The sequence below is a fragment of the Lissotriton vulgaris genome, chromosome 10 (genome assembly GCF_964263255.1).
Source record: "Lissotriton vulgaris chromosome 10, aLisVul1.2, whole genome shotgun sequence".
In the NCBI taxonomy this organism is placed as follows: Eukaryota; Metazoa; Chordata; class Amphibia; order Caudata; family Salamandridae; genus Lissotriton; species Lissotriton vulgaris.
In genome coordinates, this window is record NC_141698.1 from 257,587,105 (window position 1) to 257,608,290 (window position 21,186).

Here is a 21,186-nt window from a genome sequence, read left to right on the forward strand (position 1 = left end):
CCAGGGACTCTTTTATCCCTGGTAAAAAGATTGCACGAACAGAATTACGCACAGATTAGGTGGGGGAGTCCCGGTAATGTTACCCCACATTTCCCAGTGGAAACTGGAGTAGGACAGGGCTGCGTCCTGGCCCCAACCTTATTTTCTTTATACATTAATGATGTGGCACAAATTTTAATTGATTCCAACGTTGATGCACCTACCATTGCTGGAGCCAAAGTGCCCATTTTAATGTTTACTGACGATTGTCTTTTAATTGCAAAAACTCCAAGTGGGATTCAAAAAAGTTTAGGTCTCTTTGAAGATTTTTGTATAGCACGTGGGTTAGAGGTACATGTTCAAAAATCAAAATTTATGACTTTTAATGTGTCTAAATCTTTTAAGGGAACCGTGCTTATGAATAAGCGCCCGCTGCCAATCCTTCACCTATTTGGGAGTTTGTATCCAGCATAATTTGTGCTGGAACCAACAAATTGAGCTGGCTACCCTCAAGCATAGACAGCTAGCGGGTGCTCTGACTGTAGAACATGCCAAATCCCTTACTAAACCTATATCCCCAGTATTGCAAGTTTATAATGGCAAAGTGGTTAGTTCCACTCTGTACGGGGTTGAAATGTGGGGAATTGAAAATCTCAAGGGGATGCCAATCTCAGAGAATGCCTTTTTAAGGAATCTAATAAAATTGCCTAAGAGTACCCCCTTGAACCCTCTTTTTTATGATTTAGGCATGTTCCCAATAGCACTTATAGCTTCTCTACGCCCTATTTTGTATTGGAGGAGGATTTGGACCACCCCGGAACTGGAAACCTACTCAAGGGGTTTACTTGATATAATCAGTAGTGACACCTATCACAAAATAAAGTGGTTAAGACACATTAGGTGCCTATTGTTTGATTTGGGTTTACGGGATTTGTGGGATGACCCCACTAGCAGTAGGTTTCCTCCCAAAAAGGCACTTAAGAAATTATACTGGCAGTTTGTGGCTTCCAGGTCTTTTAGGTCTATCGATCAAGGGTCTTTGACAGGTCTGTTTATGGATGTTAAAAACGTACCAAATTTGGATGCCTTTTAGGATGTGATCCTAAAACCCCTGGATCGTAAATTGTATTTTCAACTGAGAATTGGGAGCCTACCGGTTGGGGCATTTACCAGCAGCTGGTCTAAGTCAGCCAAGACGGCATGTCCGTCCTGCTCAGCACCTATGGAAACTATAGGCCATCTGCTTTTTGAATGCCCAATGTACGCAGTTCCCCGGAGAATATGGCTCCGCCCAATGTGCAGGTTGATGGGCACCGATAGAGGTTCGGTGGCAATTAGAATTATTCGCTCCTGCACTGATATGCCAGTTTACATACCTGTGGCAAAATTCTTAGGCTGGGCCTGGACCATGAGAAACAGATTGTTAAGTGATTAATTTGTACCCAAGGTGTTAAATTTAAATATAAATTTTAAATCAATGTACAATGATGAAATGGATATATATTTTTAAATGTAATGTACCTAGAAATTTTGTATCTAAAAAATCTTATTCTGATGTATGTTTATATTTATTTGTACGTTGCTTTTATGACAATCGTCGGATAAAGCTTGTTTGACAAAAGAATATTTGTAAATTTGAAGGAGAAGCACTTTTTACATTGGTGCCTTTCATGTTTCTCATTCATTCATTCTCAATAGGACTCGATTACGAAAGTGACGAAGGTGTGTTGGTTAATGCAATCTCTTTGAAGCACATATCATAAACATGGATACATGTGAAAAGCAAATGTGCAGTGGTTTGTCGAATGTTCTTCTCTACTTAATTACCATTGACCAGTCACTGCAATGGAACAAACAGTCTCAATATTTTCTCTATCCGATATTACACCTTTTTGAAAGGGAACAATCAGCAGACGTGAAAGTGTAAAATATATGCATACATTTCTAAGAGTTACACCAGGGAACTTTGTTATCAGCCATCATAGAAATCTACAGTTTTTGGAACAGTCCAATAACTATTATTCAAAATTGTACTGCATTATTTTCTAGTACTGTTCATAGTATTGTTTTCGAGGCTAATGTGTTTTGTATAACTTTCCATTGTCTTCTGCAGTGAGCGCGTTAATTACAAAATTTACTCAGGTGATGGTCGTCAAGCCACTTCCTCCAGCGATAAAACAAAGGTTCATCAAAACTGATGCACCGAAGTGGACGACGCCAGTCATCGCAGGTAATCTAGTAAATATTTCTGTTTCCCTTTTTGTGGATGAAATCTATGCTTTGCTTTTCAGGTACAATATACAATAAATTATATTCTCGGTGCCTTGTCACCCAACGACCAAGCAGTGGTCGGAGTTTGCAGGATCTGAGTGGCATGAGGTGCCCATACTTTTCTAATTTAAGAACAACAGTTCCCATTCTTTTTGTGAAAAAACAGCCATTCCAACTGTTGAAATGCTTGAACTGCAGTGTAAGGGAGGGACTCTCCTGTGCTGTGAAACCGACGGTGGGGCAGACTTCTAAACAAGCCTTCCTGCCAGGGTGTCTGCTTGTCGGATAATGATAATATGTGCAATGGTCAATCTACAAATGTAAAGGGTGCTTCCAAGCCGGTATTTGATTTAATAGATGGAATACCTTCAATCTTTCAGATGACACAGATATATTCTTTTTGCTTAGTACTGCAAGGGAATTACCTGCTGTGACGTGGCCTGTGGGCTTTTAAAGGACAATTCTAAAAAGAATTGCGCTACATACAGTATGGGTATTACTAAAATCAGTTTTGGAAGCCCTTTTTTTCTTAAACCTTTTTGTGCATTCTGTAGCAGCCTACCTTATAACGAGTGTAATGCAAGTTTAATATAATGACTTGCAAATTCATAGTGCTATCTATCACAGACTAAGACCTTGTAGCACTAAACTTACAAAAGCCACGATTCTCCACTGCATCAACCAGGATTCAGTTCTATGGCTCCCTTGTTACAGACACAGACATCTGCAGTGTATTAACTAATAGAGTTGACATAGTGTATGATAGTGCATTTCCCAATGATTGACGTAACTTGCATTTATTTTTCATTAACATTGTTCATTATTTTATATGTAGTTACCTTACGGGGAAAGACCCAAAAAATTTGCAAAATATTTTTTCTTTTTAGTCACGCCTTTGACCCTACCATCACTCAATCCACAACCATTTGCATGCAACATCTCAGATCCCATACTTTTTTAATGAACATTGACCTCTGCTTTTAGGAGCCATGAATTGAAAAAGCAATGAATACTAGATATAGACTCAGTTTATGAACACTTTAGCACACTAGCACAGATCATGAAAAAATCATAGTTGGGCCATACACTCATTTTTTAAAAGAACATGTGCATTTGTCAAATACACATGAAATGACTTTGTATGAGAAGATCTGACCTTGTAAAAAGTGAACTCAGAGGCGTGGATGGGATATGACAGAAAACATATCTAAGTTCATTCCTCTTTCAGCTGGGGATGTGTTGAAGTCTGCACCTAGCACACCAGACTGGGAAAAGCAACTAGCCCTGGCAGATTGCTGCTCGACCTGCCCTCGGACAGGGGTGCTAGTAAAAAGCACTGCTCCCGCTTTTGATGCTGGGGGCCGATATTGCAGCACTGCTTCAAAACTGGCCACCAGTGACAAAACCAGCCCCCACGACCATAAAACCGGCCCCCAACCCTCGGGGAAATGCCTGGTTCCCACTACTGCCTGTCTGGCCCTGGTTGCACTCTTGTGGTCTTCAACTCAACGATGGCTGACACAGGGGACGGTGCAATTGGTAATGTTGGCTGGGAACAGAAATGTCTCACATTGTATTGCAGACTTCATATTCCATCACTCATGAAATGCATGATCAGTGAAGTTTTGACCTACACTTAAGTCTTAGTGGTAGGAATGTAAATAAAGGCCATGCCACTGATGGATGCAATTCCATGAGTGACTGGGCGGGAGTCTGCAGATGTCAGAAGCATCGCTTCACTATAATCATGTGGCTGGGTTCAGATAGAGTGATTAATAATAAAGCAGAGGGAGTCGCCCACTGACTGAAAGGGAGTCATTACGGAATGTTGAGCACAGTCTCTGCTCTCACAGACTCATCCAGATGAAAACTGTGGAGCCTGGCTGTGAATCGGCATCTGTGAGCTAAAGTAGCGCAGGCACACCATTACAAGAGCCTGTGTGACCCTTGCCATGTGCTCCTATGATTTATGTAAAGCAGGCTCTGAGTTTTCAGTATTTGTACCATTACACCAACAATCTGTTTAAAATGTAATAAGAAATAGACACTGACATCTGATTGTTCATCTTAATCTGTACTTGAAATTACCTTGGTAACTAAACAGAACAGCAAGTTGTTACTTTTCAATGAAACCAAGTACTTAATGCCAACAGGTGACCAGCATTCCCGAATTTTGTTATGATAATTTTTTGTACATAAGGAGCAATTCTTTCATAAATATCATCGATTTGGGAACAGCGTCGTTATAAAAGTTAGCACAGTACAGCACCAGGAGGAGAAAGCTCACAATACAAAATAAACCCCCCATCGTGCCAACCCACGATTTCGAGCATGTTCTTGTAAAGTCAAGTGACTGGGGAATGGTAAGACTAGAGATGGATCTTAACCGGAGCCAATAATCCAGCAGATGCAAGCTGGAAGAGCAGCCATGAGCTGGTCCAGTGATCATAGTCCTTTCAACACTGGTAGGACATGATCTGGCCTACAGGAAGGAGCTGATCTCAGAAATGTTACAGCTGACGGAGGAGGAGCAGAGATCAATTGAAAGACACTAGGAGATGCAGATTAAACGGCTGTGCTGTTGCTTTCATCCCACCACCTTCCACCAGCTCCCCATCAAGAGGTGCTACGAAAAGGCATTGTATTCGATACTGATGGGCTTAATGTGTGTAAGAACATCTTAAACAACCCCTAAACAGGCAATTTGGAGAAGGCAGTCTGCTGGTTCCTCCTGGAAGTAGAAAGTAGTCTTGGTCCTGCCAGTGGCTAACACATGCTGTGGGCTGATGAAAACGTCACCCTGGAACAATGGAACCTGAGCAGGGAAAGATACAGGGTCAGTCTAATTCAATTCAATTCAATTTCAAAAGTGCTTTATTTGGTATATATAGATATAACCATATAGCAGCAGTTCAGAAAAATACATGTACATCATTGAATTACATTGGACTCTGAAATATCGAATACCAGTTATACTGTATAAAATACTCATTTTCCAACACACGTGCAAATTAGCAATGTTAAAGTGCATATTAGTACATTCAATTAATTATACATGTGCAAACTAGTAATGTTAAAGTACATATTGGTACATTCGACTAATTATATATGTGCAAACTAGCAATAATAAAGTGCTTTAAGATGAGGGCCATTTGTTAAATTCATACAATGATTGATTTCCGTGCAGAAATACATTTTAAAATATATGTAGCCACATAAAAGCATATATCTGGGCTCTCTAAATTAAACATCAATTGCGTTGCTGCCTTAGTGCTGCGCGTATTATATTTCAAAAAGATGGGTTTCAAATAAGATTTTCTATAAAAAGTATAAAAGTTGCAGAACAACATAAAATGGCAGCTACTCTGCTTGGAGATTCCATCGCAGGGGCATAGACATGTTCCAGGTTTCTTAATTAATGGAAATGCACTAGATGGTGCACAATTCCTAGGCGTAAACAGGATAATACAAAGCGATGAGAGCTTTTAGTAACAACAGTGAGGTACAATTGAAAACCTTCATTAGCACTGTATTCTAACTAGGAGTTAAACGTGCTTTGTTTTGCATATTTATTCATTCTGGTACTTCTTGTGTGTTTCAGGAAAGTGACTTTAAGTTCCTTTTTTGATAAGCCTATCCCCATTGTAGGTTCTCCAAAAATATCACATTCATAAAGTGTCTTGTACCAGGACTGGATGTGACACAACCATGGTATGTTTAAACGGTGGTCGAGCTTTAAACAGTCGTTAATCACATCCTGAGCAAATTTTGTTTCTTCTTTGGACCATAGGGCCAGAGGGCGCAGGTCTATTAAGTCCTTAACATAATCTAGTCCCACTTCCCTATGTGTTAGCTCATTTGAAGCCGCAGTCGGGGCGCAGAGCAATCGTTTCAAGAAGGCATTCTCCTCTTGATGAATTTGGTTACCACTCTGTGTATGATATCCCCAAATCCCTGCCCCATACAGGGCTGATGATATGCTCCTAGAATTATATATAGACACCATCTCTTGAATTCTACGTCCCCCTAATTTTGCTGCAAATCTAAAAACTCCACTAATATTCCTTACCATTTTAAAACGGACACTCTCTTGTTCATTAACCCACCTACCATCTCCTGAGAATGTAATGCCCAGGTAGCAGAATTTCCTAACAGATTCCAATTTCTCCCCGTCTAAATAAAAGGTCCTGCTCTTTCTTGTCTTCCTACCACAAGACATTATGACAGTTTTTCCTTTATTAATTATCAACTTTCTAAGATGACAATTATTAGATATCATAAAAAATAACAAATAAAAGATCCCCACAGACTAGTTAATGGCCCACTTGTTTCATTTTCCGCCTACACGTCCATAAGAATGATGCTACTGCGAAGCAGACAAAAGGGTTGGGTAACGATTTTAAAAAGTATAATGCAACCCAACATAGTTGAAAATTCTGCCTCTTTAGAATCGGTATGATACATTTCTTCCTTTCCTGAGTGTACAGACTACAGAAAAATAGTAGGTGAAGATCATTTTGAGATGAGTTAGAATCACACATGCACAAAGTCAGATCCGTTTCTTCATCTTGCTCCAACATTCTTCGCATGCTCAAAAAAACATTTTGCTGGATCCCCACTGAAACTAGAAAAACGGTCACCCACGCACTGGTCACAAGCCGCCTGGACTACGGAAACACCCTCTACGCCGGTACCACCGCAAAACTCCAGAAAAAACTCCAACGCATCCAGGACGCTTCAGCCAGGCTCATATTAGACATCCCGCGTAAAGAACACATCTCTGGTCACCTGAAAAACCTCCACTGGCTCCCCGTCAATAAGAGGATTACTTTCTGCCTCCTGCCCCACGCACACAAAGCACTCTATGAAATCGGACCCGAATGCCTCAACACACGACTGTCCTTTTACACCCCCTCCCGCAAGCTACGATCCTCCAACCAAGCCCTTGCCACTGTACCTCGCATCAACAAAACCACCATGGGAGGTAGATCCTTCTCCTACCTGGCAGCTAAAACCTGGAACTCACTTCCCACTCACCTTCGCCTTACTCAGAACCACCTAGCATTCAGAAAGCAACTCAAAAGGTGGATATTCGACAAGTAATTCCCCACCCTTCTTCAAGCGCCTTGAGACCCTCTGGGTATGTAGTGCGCTATATAAATCTATTGACTTGACTTGACTTGACTACTCTGAAACCCTATCATCAACCATGTCTAAATCAGGTGGAATCTCAGTAGAATAAACTTATGGTATGATATTGGAAACTCTGCTAGGTAAGAGTAACCTCCATCTACCATTGGTGGAGTTGTTTGATACATAAGCACCATTTGCATACCATAATTCCTTTCTTGCGATTATATTGGGACCGCAACATGAATGTATCAACTAACCTCTGCCTAGAGATCTTTCTACAGGTAGTTGGGTCCTTAAACAGGCCTTTCAACCCCATGGCAATCAGTGTTGGTTCAATATAGTTGAGCCATCTGATCCTGCTGTGGTTCTCCATTTTAAAGTATCTTTTATAATCTTCAAGGTAAGGGGCACAGTATCCCTGCGCCATATTGAGAGCCACAGCAGGAGCACAGCAAGTCTAATGGAATCAGTGTTGTATGGAAAATCCAATTCTATGTGAGAGACTTAGTTTAATTATGGTTGTGGGAGAGAAGCTAGTGATTTGAAAAATGTATTTTCAATGGTCTGGAGTGAATCAATGGATGCCATACCCCAGATGCCTGGGCCATAAGTAACAACTGATTTTATTTTGGCATGGTAAATCTTTTTGATAGGGACAAGTTGTTTTGCACCCAGCCTGTTAGAAAAATAGTTTAGCCCTGCCCCTGCAATGATTACAAGAGATTTTGACTGGTTGACTTTTAGATCCAACGCATACATAAAAGCCTCATATGCTGTTATGAGACATTGAAGTCCCAGACCCGTTCTAGCAATCAGCACAGCATCTTCGGCATAACTAGTATTTTAAATAACCTAAGTGTACATGCACATGGGACTCTTTTACGAATTTGACTGGGCATGGTTTTTTATATATTGAATTGTGATTGGATGTGATCCTTGTAATTTTGTTTTATGAAGTTTTATGATCTTAATTATGAAAGATCAAATAAAGTCTTACAGAAGAAGAACCAACATTATTCTTGTATAGAATCATATACTGCGGTAGTCAGTATGCAGAAGCAGATTACGAGCATCAAGAGAAAATAGCAGATAGAGTTCCGCCATGGTGCTCAGACAGACATCAAATACAAGATAGTAATCAGGCATACTCCTACTATGCAACCCTACTCTATGTATGTCTAGAGCGTGTGTAAGTCTAAATTCAAGACTCCCCACCCAAAGGACGATCCGGCCCCATTACCTGGCGGGAGAGAGTGTAGGACCCCATCCTGGTCACAAATTGGACACCCTTCCTGGAGATATCAGACCGCTGAGTAGTGAAGCAGGGACCTTTGGTATCAGCTAAAGACCTCCTCTGCCCTTTCTCCAAAAGGCTTATTATTTATAATAAAAAGCATCCTTGCGCTGTGCATGTAGATTAGCAATTTTATGGACAGGCAGATAGCCCTGTCGCCCTGTGGATGGAGATATTATGACATTTGTACATCATGCATAGAACGCCTTGTACTCAGTCTTGGAGGCATCTTGATAATGTTATGCGAAGCCAGGTGTGTTAACAGAAGTAGTTTCAGAGAAACAAATCCAATATTGCCACACACTCAAATATGTGAAAAAGGTCACAGCAGTAATGTTAAGGTGCTGGAAAGAGGACTATGTAAGGAAATTTGCAGCATTGATACAAGGGCCTTGCACGGGCACATAACAACCCAAGGTCTGAGTAAAAGATTCCTGGAAAGATATAAGTGCATTGTTGATATCTGAGAAATCTGAGGTGTGTTGAGTGGGAACATTGGAGGAGAATGAAGACTCAGGAATTCTCTTCCAGGGCCTAGTCTGACTTTGGGTTTCATTCTTTCTGCTGGTTTGAGTTACATTCAAAAAAATCTGGAAACTGATCATAGAGTGATCTGACCAGGTTAAGGGGAGGGGAGGGTTAACCTGAAGGTTCATTTGTAAAAATAGGATCTAGTGTATGATCAGCAGTATGAGTGAGCCGGTGATTTCCAGGCATAGCGCTAATGTCTCCAAATCCGAGACAGGTAGTTGAGTTTCTGGATCTGTGACAATTCAGCAGGGTAATTAAAGTCCCCCACTAGAAGAAAATAAATCAGCTTCTGAGATATCTTCCTAATGGCGACATAGTTTGCTTTCAAGAGACATGGGTCAGGGCATCTTTGCCGCTGCCATGCTACTATGAATTTCATGTTGCAGCAACCAAATGCAACATTTTTGGTCGACCATCTGATGGACTGCGCATTTTCATTAAACATGCCCAAAAATTGGCTTCCACAGAAATACCCTTCAACTCGCATGCCATCCAACCCCTGCTATTCAAAGGCCTTAATCTTAATTCCCAAGCCCTACGTCTGCTGTAGGTCAGTTATAACCACAACCTTGCACATCACCAGAAGAATTAGGCTTTGGTTTTTCTAACAAAAACAAATGACGACCTCTTGATCAAATATGAGTCCCAACAGGCAATCATAGTTGGGGACTTTACCAAAAGGGACTTGGGCAAGCCTCTCAACTCCTGCACGTAATTAGGTGCAGCCATACACCTTCAAGCTCTCCTTGAAAACCACAATCTTAGGTCGATTCAAATACTAAAAGAAACTTGTTTTCCCTCCTGGCAACCAAAGCTCACGTTCAGAAATACATCCACAATAGATTACATCTGCTTCAGTGATAGGATTGCTCCCATGCTTGAAGACTTCAAAATCAATTGAAGGGATCAGAGCAATCACCGGCCTCTGCATGAAACCTTGCAATTAGCTGCAATGATATCACCATCATTTCTGGTACTTGGGAAAACAACACCAGGTAAAGAGTGCCACAAGGTCGTCCAGAGAATCAAGAGGTCAGCAACACTGTGGAAAAACTGTAGCCTGGATTAGAAGGCGACTGTCTGACAGTAAGCCACTCATCTCAATAGCAATAATAGGGCACTGGGAGACCCTTGTAGTAGACCTCCAACAGACACTGGCAAATGCTCATTGGAAACCTAAGAGCACGAGAACTATAACTTCTTCACTTCCAGCTGGTTGCCCCAAAGAGCTAACTGATTGCAACACATGCCCTCCGCAGAGCCCTGGGAACCAGGACAAGGGGCTGCAAAATAGATGACAGCCATTCAATACTGCTATCATGGCAGCTTTTGAAAAAGAAGTATGGGAGCACAAAATAGAGAACATAGAAGCAGAATGGCTCAGAATTGTCACTCTATTAAATGAGAATAACCACTGTTACCAGTGGAGGAACAAAAATTGTCTTGGCAACCCAGGGCTGACTGAAGAGAATGGGGTGGCAGAAAAGGTTTGAATCAATGTATGTTGAACAGTTTTACACAACTGAATCAGTAGGGGCTGCAACATCTTGTTCGCTCTACCCAGATTTAGTTCCTTGGGTTCCCCAGGGCACTCCCATCACAGAAGATGCAGTAATAGCGACCATTAAAAAATGAGGAATGATGGGTCCCCAGGACCAATTGGGATTCTTGCTTCGTTGTTTAAAACTGTGCAAGGTTTCTGATTGACAACATAAACGCCACTCTTTAACCATGCTTTCGCTACTGCAATACATCTCCATGGTCTTGGAGATGCTCAATTCTTTTCCCCATTCCCAAAAAGGGCAAACGTGCCAATCTGGCAAATTTCGGGCTTGTTGCCCTGGTCAATTTAGAAGTCTACACCTCCGCCTGCGTCCATTTGAAAGAATTGGAATCATGGGTAATGGATAAAAGAATTCGTCCACTCCTTTAATGTGGGTTTAGGCATGATTGCTCTACAATGGATAACATATTTAGCTCTGGCATCTATCCACGCAAGCTGTTGGGGGGAAGCAACCTCCCTGGTCTGCTGCTTTGTTGATTACAGCACTGCCTTTGACAGGGTGGACCATGGAAGGCTATGGAGAAGCTTACAATTTGGGGGATAACGCCCTTGTTCCTCAAGGGAATTATATAATTATATTGGGGGACATGAGTAAGAGTAAAAACAAGACCCCACCACTGCTACCGCCAAAGAACCCACGAACAATGGGCTCGGACAGGGCTGCGTGTTGTCCCCCCCCCCCTCCTTTTTAATCTCTACACAGCAGACGTGGGGGCAGGCCTGCAAGGTGCCAGTTTAGTGACTCCAAGGCTGAGTGTGGAGAGACTTCCTATCCTGCAGTATGCTGATGGCACAGCAAATATGGACCAAGCTGGGGGTGGGCTAAAGAGAGCGCCCGACACAATTACAAACTGGAGAATACATTGGAGGTAAATCATAGTAAATCCAGGGTAATCGTGTAAGGAAAAAATACCCACATAAAAAATAAACATGTGTTAACAGGTAGATCTGCCAAAAGGGACAGCGCCAGCTTACTTACCTTGGGGTCTGGTTCTGAGAGGAGGCCAATCTGGCAGCTCACTCTAGCACCTCAGACGAAATCTACCTGCATTATCCATGATTAAGGCACCGTGGCAGTCTCCTACAAAGTGCTACTGACGAGCCCATGTTGACAGTTCTGAAATCATAAATTGATTCCAGACCTCAACTACTGCCATTTAGTGTATCCTGGTGCTTTTGCCAGGCTTTTAATGGACTTTCAGATCAAGGCGTACAAGACAGTGCTGCTGGCCTGGAGTTGGGCCTCTGGAGCCCTGACCTTTGATGTCATGTGGAACTTATGAAGGTCTACCTCAGGGTACTGTAAGCCCCAGAGGCCTCCCTCAAGCACCACCTAAAACATTTTTTAAAGAGGAGGGCTCTTATTGGCAAGTATGGTAAGGCACGCCAATAAGCCACTTAAAGATCAAGGCAGAAAGCCTGCCCTCTCAAGAGATACAATTTTCTGCCTGGAAGAAAACGATAAACAGGCAGGTAGCAACAACCTAATTTAAAGACTGGGTGCCAGCCCCATTACTGAAACATTGGATGCAACTTACTTCCTGGGGAAAGCACAGTCCCACTTCCAACTAGCACTATCAGCCCAGGTGCATTGGAAACTACTCTATAGGAGGCTCATTGCTTTGCCAATCTAGGACTATAAATCTGCCTGCCCACGTAAGGAGGAGGTATACTGATGAAGGCTATGCAGCTATCGCATAGAATCGTGGATCCATCTTGTGTGATGCTGTTTCAGAGGGCCAATGGGCAGCGCGGCTTGCTCCTCCCTATATTTTGGGCGACGGGCATTAGGAGCTGCAGGAAATCTTCTGTTCTGTACATTTTGGAAAATACAGCATGCACCCTAGCCAGACTGGGGAAGGTTACAAACTCAACCAGACTCCTTCTTACTGAAGGTGCTATTATTGGTCAGTAGCTCCTGGTCGGTCTGCTTCCTTCATTTTTAAGCCTTGCTTTTAACAGAGTGGAACGCTCTGCACATTCTTGTGGGTGCTAACAGCACTCAAACTAGTCACTACTTAGCTCTAACTTGTTGTTAGTGTGTGATATGACTCTATTAATGAAATATTATCTGCCAGCACTTTCTGCTTTATTCTCTTCCCCCTAACACTCCTGGACGCTCTTGTTCATTTCCTGCAAGTGACAATCTATGCGAACTAAGACATACTTGGTTTTAACTTGGCTTTTACATTCGTATTTATGGAATACCATTGTTTGCATCCTTTTATATGTTCCCGTTCTGTTAGGAAATGATAACTCTATGCGAACTAAGTCTCACTTAGTTTTAAGCTGTACTCAGGGTGCAATATGACCAAATTTACGAAACAGTATTGTCTGTGCTCTTTTATTGGTTCTTATTGTCTAAGTGCTACCGGTACGAACTGTCACTTTGTTTGTTATGTGTAACTGTAATAAACGCTTGTTTCTTTTTATCTTTTTAGACATAGAATGATTTGTATTGCTCGAACATGGATAAACTATCTCACTATGAATTAACTTGTGCTTTCAGAACTCAAAAGTGTTCACTGTATATCTTGTTTAGTACTGTACTTTTTAATTAATTTTGGTTTAGTATGTATTAGGTTTGCAACCAGTGGGATTAGCTGTTCCTCTAGCTATCAACCATTACTGAAAAATAAAAGAGGATACTCACTAATTGAGATGTTTACTGTAGTAAGTGAGCTAAGTTTTACTGCTGCGTTTTAGAAAATTCTGTGAATCTTTTTAAATGCTTGTTGTTTTATAATGTTCAAATGGTGTATTATGTGTTATAGATATTTTATTTGTAAACTTTGATGGTCAAGACACCGAATAAAGTATTCTTGAACGAAGGAATGAATAACTACCATACCCACAAACCTGGTATGAATGCTGGAAGAGATGGCGGCGGGAAGCAGTGAGGTGTGAGAGAAATGGTAAAATGATTTGGAAATTAGTGATGCCCCGTGGCTGTGTTGTTGTTCTCAAACAAAAGAGATATTACTAAATTAGAATGTCTTACCTAGAAATTATCTAGAAGGTCCACTGTAGGGGTCCATATCCTGACCCCCGAGCGATGCTGTGCCCTGACTAGAAGGACGTTGGGGCATATTAGCAAAAACCTCGTTAGAATTAACGCCTTTTTAGTGGCAGAAAACTGATGCTAAAAATGCGATAAAGGGCTTGCTTATATGCGTTATAGAATTCCCATAGAAGCCCAGGTTAGATGAGCAGGACATCTAACCTGGGCTTCTATTGGAATTCTATAACGCATATCAGCAAGCCCAGTATCATCGTTGTAGCAGCAGTTTCCTGCCGCTAAAACAGCGACAATTTTAACGAGGTTCTTGCTAATATGCCCCGTTATTCTTTGCCTCAAATCAGGTGCATCTTCATAGGAGTTGTCGAAATAGGATTATCTTTCCTGGCAGCCGGTATCCCTGTCAGTACCAGGCTAGGCCAGGCCCTGGTCCCATACAGATCAGTGAGCTGTGTTCTTGGTGGCATCCATTCAGCCGATTTTCCTTAACGCATTGGGATCCGCATGTTATCCTCTCCCATAGTTTAGGGACACCTGTTTACTCCACTTTCTACCGGGGTTCTTCAGTGATACTTTCGATGTGTAATTGATCTATGTGTCAAGCCCAGGTGCTTCATCTTTCGTCTACCCTTGTTATTGTGCCCATAAGAAAGTGAGACCCATTGTTGGGGTCACACACTGAAACATGCATTGGTGCTGGATTTCTTTGTTTCACATGTCTCCCCCTGAGATTTTCGACTTATGACATCAACAAAATTGTACAAATGAATTGTACTAACATGTTGCCTCAACCAATCAAATGATATTGTGTTTATGCCATTATTCTATTGTGATGCACACTGTGGCTATTCTAGTGCTGTCAACCTTGTTGAGAGTGGGGTTATTACAAGATGTCATTTTTGTGAGACTGCTGGATACTTATGATTTCTTGGCATGTACAAATGAATTAGTATGTATTGGGTTTGACTGAGAGAGTTGTGTGGTGTGTATGTTGTGCCTGGGTATTTTGCTATATGTTATATTTATCTATTCTATATCAGAATGACTTTTTGTGATTTGATATGATAAATTTGATGTAATTTATTTTAAAAAAAATATTATTTGTTATCTCATATCTTGTTCCAAAATTCTTTTGACGCTCATGTGTTTCTTTTTGGGAGTTATGTGATTTCTGTGTGTTCTGTACATCAGTGACGATTAGCAATTTTATAATAACCGTTAGGCAGTGGGGTTCTTTTGTGAGTATTACCTAGAAGTTATTACACACCATACGGTTGGAGGAACATTGCGCTGGATGTCAACACAGAGTGAATGGGATGCAGAACCCCCTGAGTGAACTTCATGCATCTGGCATGGAAATGTACAGGTATTGAGCAGTATGACTTCTCTATTGCTGCTAGGAAATCCATTATAATTGACAATTAATTGCAATATTTTATGAACCAGAGACTGTAATTAACAATTTGCTACTAGGAAATCTATTATACGTGATAATTAACTGTATTATTATATGTACAATTTGCTGCTAGATTATATATATTGCACTATTAGAGGGCCTCTATATGTAATGAATATTTTAAATGCATGTTTTAATATCATGTTGTTTTGCTTTTATGGTTGTTACACAAACCGAATAAAGCCTTTTGAATGAATGGGTAGTAAGACTGATGTATGTCTGGCAATTCCTAAAAAGATAAATATTGAACTAAAGTCTTCCCTGCTACTGCCACCAGTTGGATATGTAGGAGATTTAATGAAATCTCATAGGAAAAGTTCAACTTTGGCATTGCTAATAGCCAAAATAAAAGTAGCACTTAGAGAGGGCAGGGTTCCATGAATGGAGGCAGAAGAGTAGTTAAAAGATCCTACCTTACACAATGACAAAGAAGACTTTAATATTTCAATTCTCCCTCTGAAGCCCATACCCAGAGACAACTGGGACCCATTACTTGTATGTTTTTAGTGACAAGATGTTGGGGCTGAATCAGATGATATCAATCTGTAAAAAGGCAAACAGATAATGTTTTGAACTTGAAGAGTATTGAGTGATTTTCATAGCAACAGAATAAGAAAAAACATGGATGTTTCCTAAGGTGAAACACTATAATGTTTTTGGATAATATTACATAATTATTAACCTGTTAAAAATAGGAACTTGCCGATATTTAATACGTAATGCAGTAGCATACTGCTTCAGATGATTATGCAATGTCTGGTAGCAGTCGTTTATTTGGTTCTATTCTATGCTGACTTTATACAATAATAAATTAAATATTAATTCAAAGGGTAGCGGGAGAGGTGATTAAATGAACAGAGATAGAGAGAGGAATGTTGCAGAAGTGAGGTAGCAAATCGATGGAGCAGTAAATTAAGGTGAGATAGTAAGATATAGAGATTAGTAAGCTACGGAGATATGAAGTAGCTAAAGCGGTGTGAGGTACAGAGAGAAATGGGATATAGCGAGAAATTAGGTAGGGAGTGGTAAGACAGAAGGGCAGAGAATTAGAGATTAAGTGGGAAATAAAGAACAGGGGCCATATCAACAAATGTATGAAATAAATGTGATATCTCAATTGCAATTCTTACCTAATCGGTACTAGGAAAGTGTAATTCCTGATGTAAGAAAATGTACCCTTTTTTAGACAGCATTCCCAGTGAGTTGCAAATCAACCCACCTCATGCATATTAACGAAGTAGGTTGCAATTTGCGACCCTTAGGTATTGCAGCCATCACAGGAATGGTGGTCTGCTGAGGTCAGTAGACCATTGTGTCGTGATTGTTTTTTAATACATCAATGTTTTTAAGAAAAAGAATGCAGCCTGTTTTCCTTACAGGAAAACAGGATGTATTTAAAAACAATAAAAACCTTTGAAGTTTCATTTTTTGCCAAAATGGAGAAGACACGAGCTGCTGATATCAGGGGATCAACACTCTACAGCACGTCAGATGTTTCTGTCCAGTGCTGGTTAATCAGCGAAAAAGTCTATTAAGAAGAGAGTTCATCTATCTGGTAATCAGGTCCTTCAGGACTACACTGATGGAGTCATTGGACCCACCAACATAATGTTGAATATTTGATTAGTGCAGTTCCTGGTCGCTTTCCAAAAACCTGATAGAAATATAGACCCGGTACTGGGTGGATGTGTAGTGGGGCCTGCGATGTGTTCTGATAAGCACCTTGTGGGTTCATGATTTTGTTGGTCTGAGAAATTGATAGAAGGCTTGGTCAACTCAAAATCAATCCTGTCTTGTTTTGCAAATAATCGTGAATTGCAAATTGATATGTAAGGACAGGCTGCTAGTGAAAGCAATAGAAGCTGCGCCCTATCCCGACAAGTAATGGAAATATTTGCTTAACAAGCAGGTATTTTTTGCACATGGGCAGTTTAAACACTATATAGTCTTGAACATTGGCACTTTAACTGTATTATATTCTTGCATAGTGGCCCTCTACATCTAGCCACACAGTTAGGTATACATATTCTCTCTAATCAGAGAAAAAGCAGGGTAATGAGGAATTACTTTTAGATTTGTAGGTAGGTGTTGTCATTGGTTTGCCTTATCCGATTCCCACTAACCTTTTGTACACTGGTATTTTTTACTTTTATAACTATGAAGGGCAGCAAATAATGAAATTGTCTTCCAATTAGATGTGCAATGGTTGCTTTGATTTATAATACGTTTTGTTTTGAGACCTTTTTATTTAAACATCTTTCAATGTATGATTTTTGCAATGTTTATGGTTTAATTGACTAATAAACTACTTTAATTAATTCATTCATTTTTTAAAGTACTGCCTGCTCTAAAAAAACAACTTTTTTCATTCTTAACTTGGAATGGGTCTCTTTGGGACTCCTTCTGATTTGTGAATGGGTTACCACCTCCTTGAAGAAGTTGGTAAAGTATTAATATTTGCAGCCAGAATTCGGTTGCAAAACATTAATATAGCCCAGTCAGATTTGGTAATTTGAAGAGATGCCCAAAACACACCCCTACCAAATACTAAATTGCAAATGCAAATTGTGATACAATAGCATGTTACAGAATCACGAGTTGTACTTCTAACCAATGTAAAAGCAATTTTGAAGTAGGATAGATCCAGATTGGGCTATTTCTGACAACAAAAATGCTTTGAACAGATGACCCAAGATGAGTTTGAGAGAGAGAGGTGAAGTAGATGGAGGGGAGTTACTAGGAGGTGAGATGGAAATAGCAGTGAGGTGCAGAGAGGGACAAAGAAGAGAGTAAGCTGAGTTAGAGGGACAAGTAGACTGGGAGAGGTGTAGAGGCACAGAGAGTGATAGCAGGATGACAGTCCCTGATTACAGATTACTCTCTCACAGGGGTGCACCTATGTTGTGCTAGGTTTCCATTTCCACCACCTGAGCACTAAAAACAGAAGAAGTCAAAATAAACAATTCCAGTATTGTGAATCATTATATTCCTACAAACACAGTGTAAAACTATTAATTACTAGCACAGTGTGAGCACCTGGGATTGGGAGCAAAGTATAAAGCTGGAAACAAAGGAAATTATTTAAAGTCGCCAGCCATTGGCTCTAATGTTCTAGGAGAGTCTGTCAATACACTGGAATTCAGGAGGGATAGATGCTGTGGCATCTGACAGTATTTTAAAGAGCTTTGATTGCTTTGTTCGAAAAGGTTTAATTTCAGGCAATTGGCTACAGTTCTTAAAGGGGATTGGAATTTTTGTGATAAATGTTCTGCCTGTCGAATGTTGCGTATAAATATTTGTGAAAATTCTGAATTCCCAAGAATTCTGTTGACATTTTCATCTAATGGAGACTGACCAGTATGCCAATTTCTAATTTAAAGTTTACATATCAGTGTTGCCAATGTCTAAATGTGTGTGATATTTAACTTGTGCACAAAGACATTCTTCTGTTTCTTTGACACACTATCAAAGTATACTATTTTTTTTATTCTGTCTTCAACAGATGATACAGATAGAGATTTGTACAGTGGGAAGTCAGAACTAAGAATTGTCCTTGTTGGTAAAACCGGATCTGGGAAAAGTGCCACTGGTAATACTATCATTGGCCAGAAAGGGTTTCTTTCACACTCATCAACAAATTCAGTTACTACGGTTTGTGCCAGAAAAGAAGTCTATATTAGTAAGCGAAAGATCGTCATTGTGGACACCCCAGGCTTGTTTGACACAAAGCTGTGCCATGAAGAAACTGCCCACGAGATTGCAAAATGTGTTGCTGTGTCCTCCCCTGGACCTCACGCTATCGTGCTGGTCCTACAGGCCGGCCGGTACACCCCAGAAGAAAAGGACGCAGTCGAGAAGATCCAAGATATATTTGGAAAGGAGGCGATGAGATACATGGTTGTGTTGTTCACCAGAAAAGATGATCTAGAGTATGAAAAGTTAACCATAGAAGAGCAAATTGATAAAGATCAGACAGATCTCCAGGTGCTGATCGAGGAGTGTGGAGGTGGATACTGTGCCTTCAACAACAGGCTCCAAGGAGAAGAAAGTCAAAAGCAAGTATCTGAGCTGATTGCAAAGATTGACCAAATGGTGGAGCGCAATGATGGCCGGTGTTACACCAATGACATGTACATCCAAGCAGAGGTGATAGTGAAACAGAAGGAGATCGAGCTGAAGAAACAGTACCAAGAGGAATATCAAAAGGAGGTGACAAAACTTGGACAGCAGCATGAAGAGAAGCTAAGGAGACTGAAGGAGGAAATGCAGGCCAGAGAAGAGGCCCTTATGAAGCAGTATCAAGACCAACTAGAAAAAGAGAAAGGACAGAAAGGAGAAGCCGAGGTACATATGCGTGTGAAGAAACAAAAAAAGGAGTACCTGAAACAATCAGAGGAGGAAGAAAAACGGTTGAGCAGAAACCTTGAACTTAGTATGGAGAAAGCAAACGAGAGATTGAAAGAAAAGCAGAAAGAAAGCAGAGGTCAAGCAGCAGATATCTCGGTACCAAAGGTGGAAGAAAAGATGTCGTGGCTAAGAAGAACACTAAAAAGATGGTTTGAAAGAAAATGAATATATTTTCATGAAGAGCTGTCCTCTGAGATATGATTAGTAGGTAGACATTATAGCTCTAGCTCGTAGTGCAAGAAAGCGATGAGATCCTTTTAAGAGTGGGATTCTTTTTGGATTGGATAAAGCCAGGTGACTTTTTGGAAACAAAGACAGTTGAAGACATCTTTTAACTAGCCAAGAGCTCCTTATAAATAAAGAAAAAATCCTTCTCCATCTTCCTTGTTATCTCATTCTTCCTTGCTCTCTGTCACCCCTCTTTCCTGGTCTGCTCCCAAACGGTAACCTGCTTCATGTCTTTTTCAAAAACTTCAGTTTCACTCATTGCAGAAAGAGGCGAATTGCAACAATTTGATTTGTTTTTCGCAGTATGCATATGTATTTCGTACATGAAAGACCGGTAGCCGAAACAGTAAAATAAATCTTCAAAACTGATAAACTGATTTTGCATCATTGTCCTGTCCTTGAATGCTTCTGTGCATTGTTATCATCGGTTACTCTGAATACTTTACTGACTGTTAGCACTGAGTAAGTTGTGTGCAAGGATGATTCAACTGCCTACTTGAGGATTGTGTTTTAGAGTTTGCAGAAAAAGACCCTTAGGTCAAAGGACCGATAACTTAAATATGCATTTGGGTTAAACAATATAAAATGTAAGGCACAAACAGAGTTCAGTGCAAGTAAAATGTGATTTGAAAACAAGCTGAAGAAAAATGAAGAAATTATAGTGGAGAAGAACTGCTCCTGTAAAAGCGAAAGGAACAAACCATCAATACAGGTACATACAGAACTCAATGAAAATCAAAGGAAAAAGTTACAAGCAATGAACAGTATATACCCTTAAGGAATCATCAGTAATGAGCCCCTACATTAGCTCATTCTGTCACTGCTTCTTTCTCTTGGGGTAAATGTAGACTATCCAATGATTGTTGCATGACTTGAGGGCCCAGTTCAACCCTGGGCAGGGCTGTGGTAACTCACGCTGAGTAAATGCTGAACATGGCAGAAGAATGCTCTGACGGGCTGGTTATGTGGATAAACCAAAATTAATAGCAGTTGACAAAGTATGTGAGGACAAGGTACGTAGAGTTTGAGCAGCTGCAGAAGGAAGATAAGACAAGAAGCCAGAATATTACCTTCACCTGAGCAAAAGTTCTAGAATTAGTCAAAAAGATAAATGCTCCATGAGTAAATTTGTGATGAGGAGGTGACAAGTAATCCAGAGACCTCGACTCTCCAACTGTCTAAAGGACACTTAGGGGCCGATTATGATGGCAGGTGGACTCGAGTCTGCCCGCCATCGTAGCGGTGCTTGGGACCACCCGCCTGTAAGGCGTTGGTCCCGCACCACATATTATGATGCGACCGTG

The 21,186-nt window shown here is 40.7% G+C and overlaps 1 protein-coding gene across 1 annotated transcript; it reads left to right on the forward strand.

Annotated features, from left to right (window-relative positions):
• The first annotated feature begins 2,124 nt into the window (after window positions 1–2,124).
• Window positions 2,125–20,177, forward strand: LOC147685066 (GTPase IMAP family member 4-like). Its single transcript, XM_086942415.1, has 2 exons — window positions 2,125–2,209; window positions 18,750–20,177. Exons 1-2 carry the CDS (start codon window positions 2,125–2,127, stop codon window positions 19,817–19,819), a joined length of 1,155 nt encoding a protein of 384 aa, XP_086798541.1. The 3' UTR covers window positions 19,820–20,177.
• Window positions 20,178–21,186: the final 1,009 nt, after the last annotated feature.

Bases quoted from the DNA above. Each gene is read 5' to 3' on its own strand.
- LOC147685066 (XM_086942415.1), top strand. From the start codon at position 2,125: ATGGTCGTCAAGCCACTTCCTCCAGCGATAAAACAAAGGTTCATCAAA. The intron at 2,210-18,749 runs GTAATCTAGTAA...TGTCTTCAACAG, and splicing joins GACGACGCCAGTCATCGCAG to ATGATACAGATAGAGATTTG.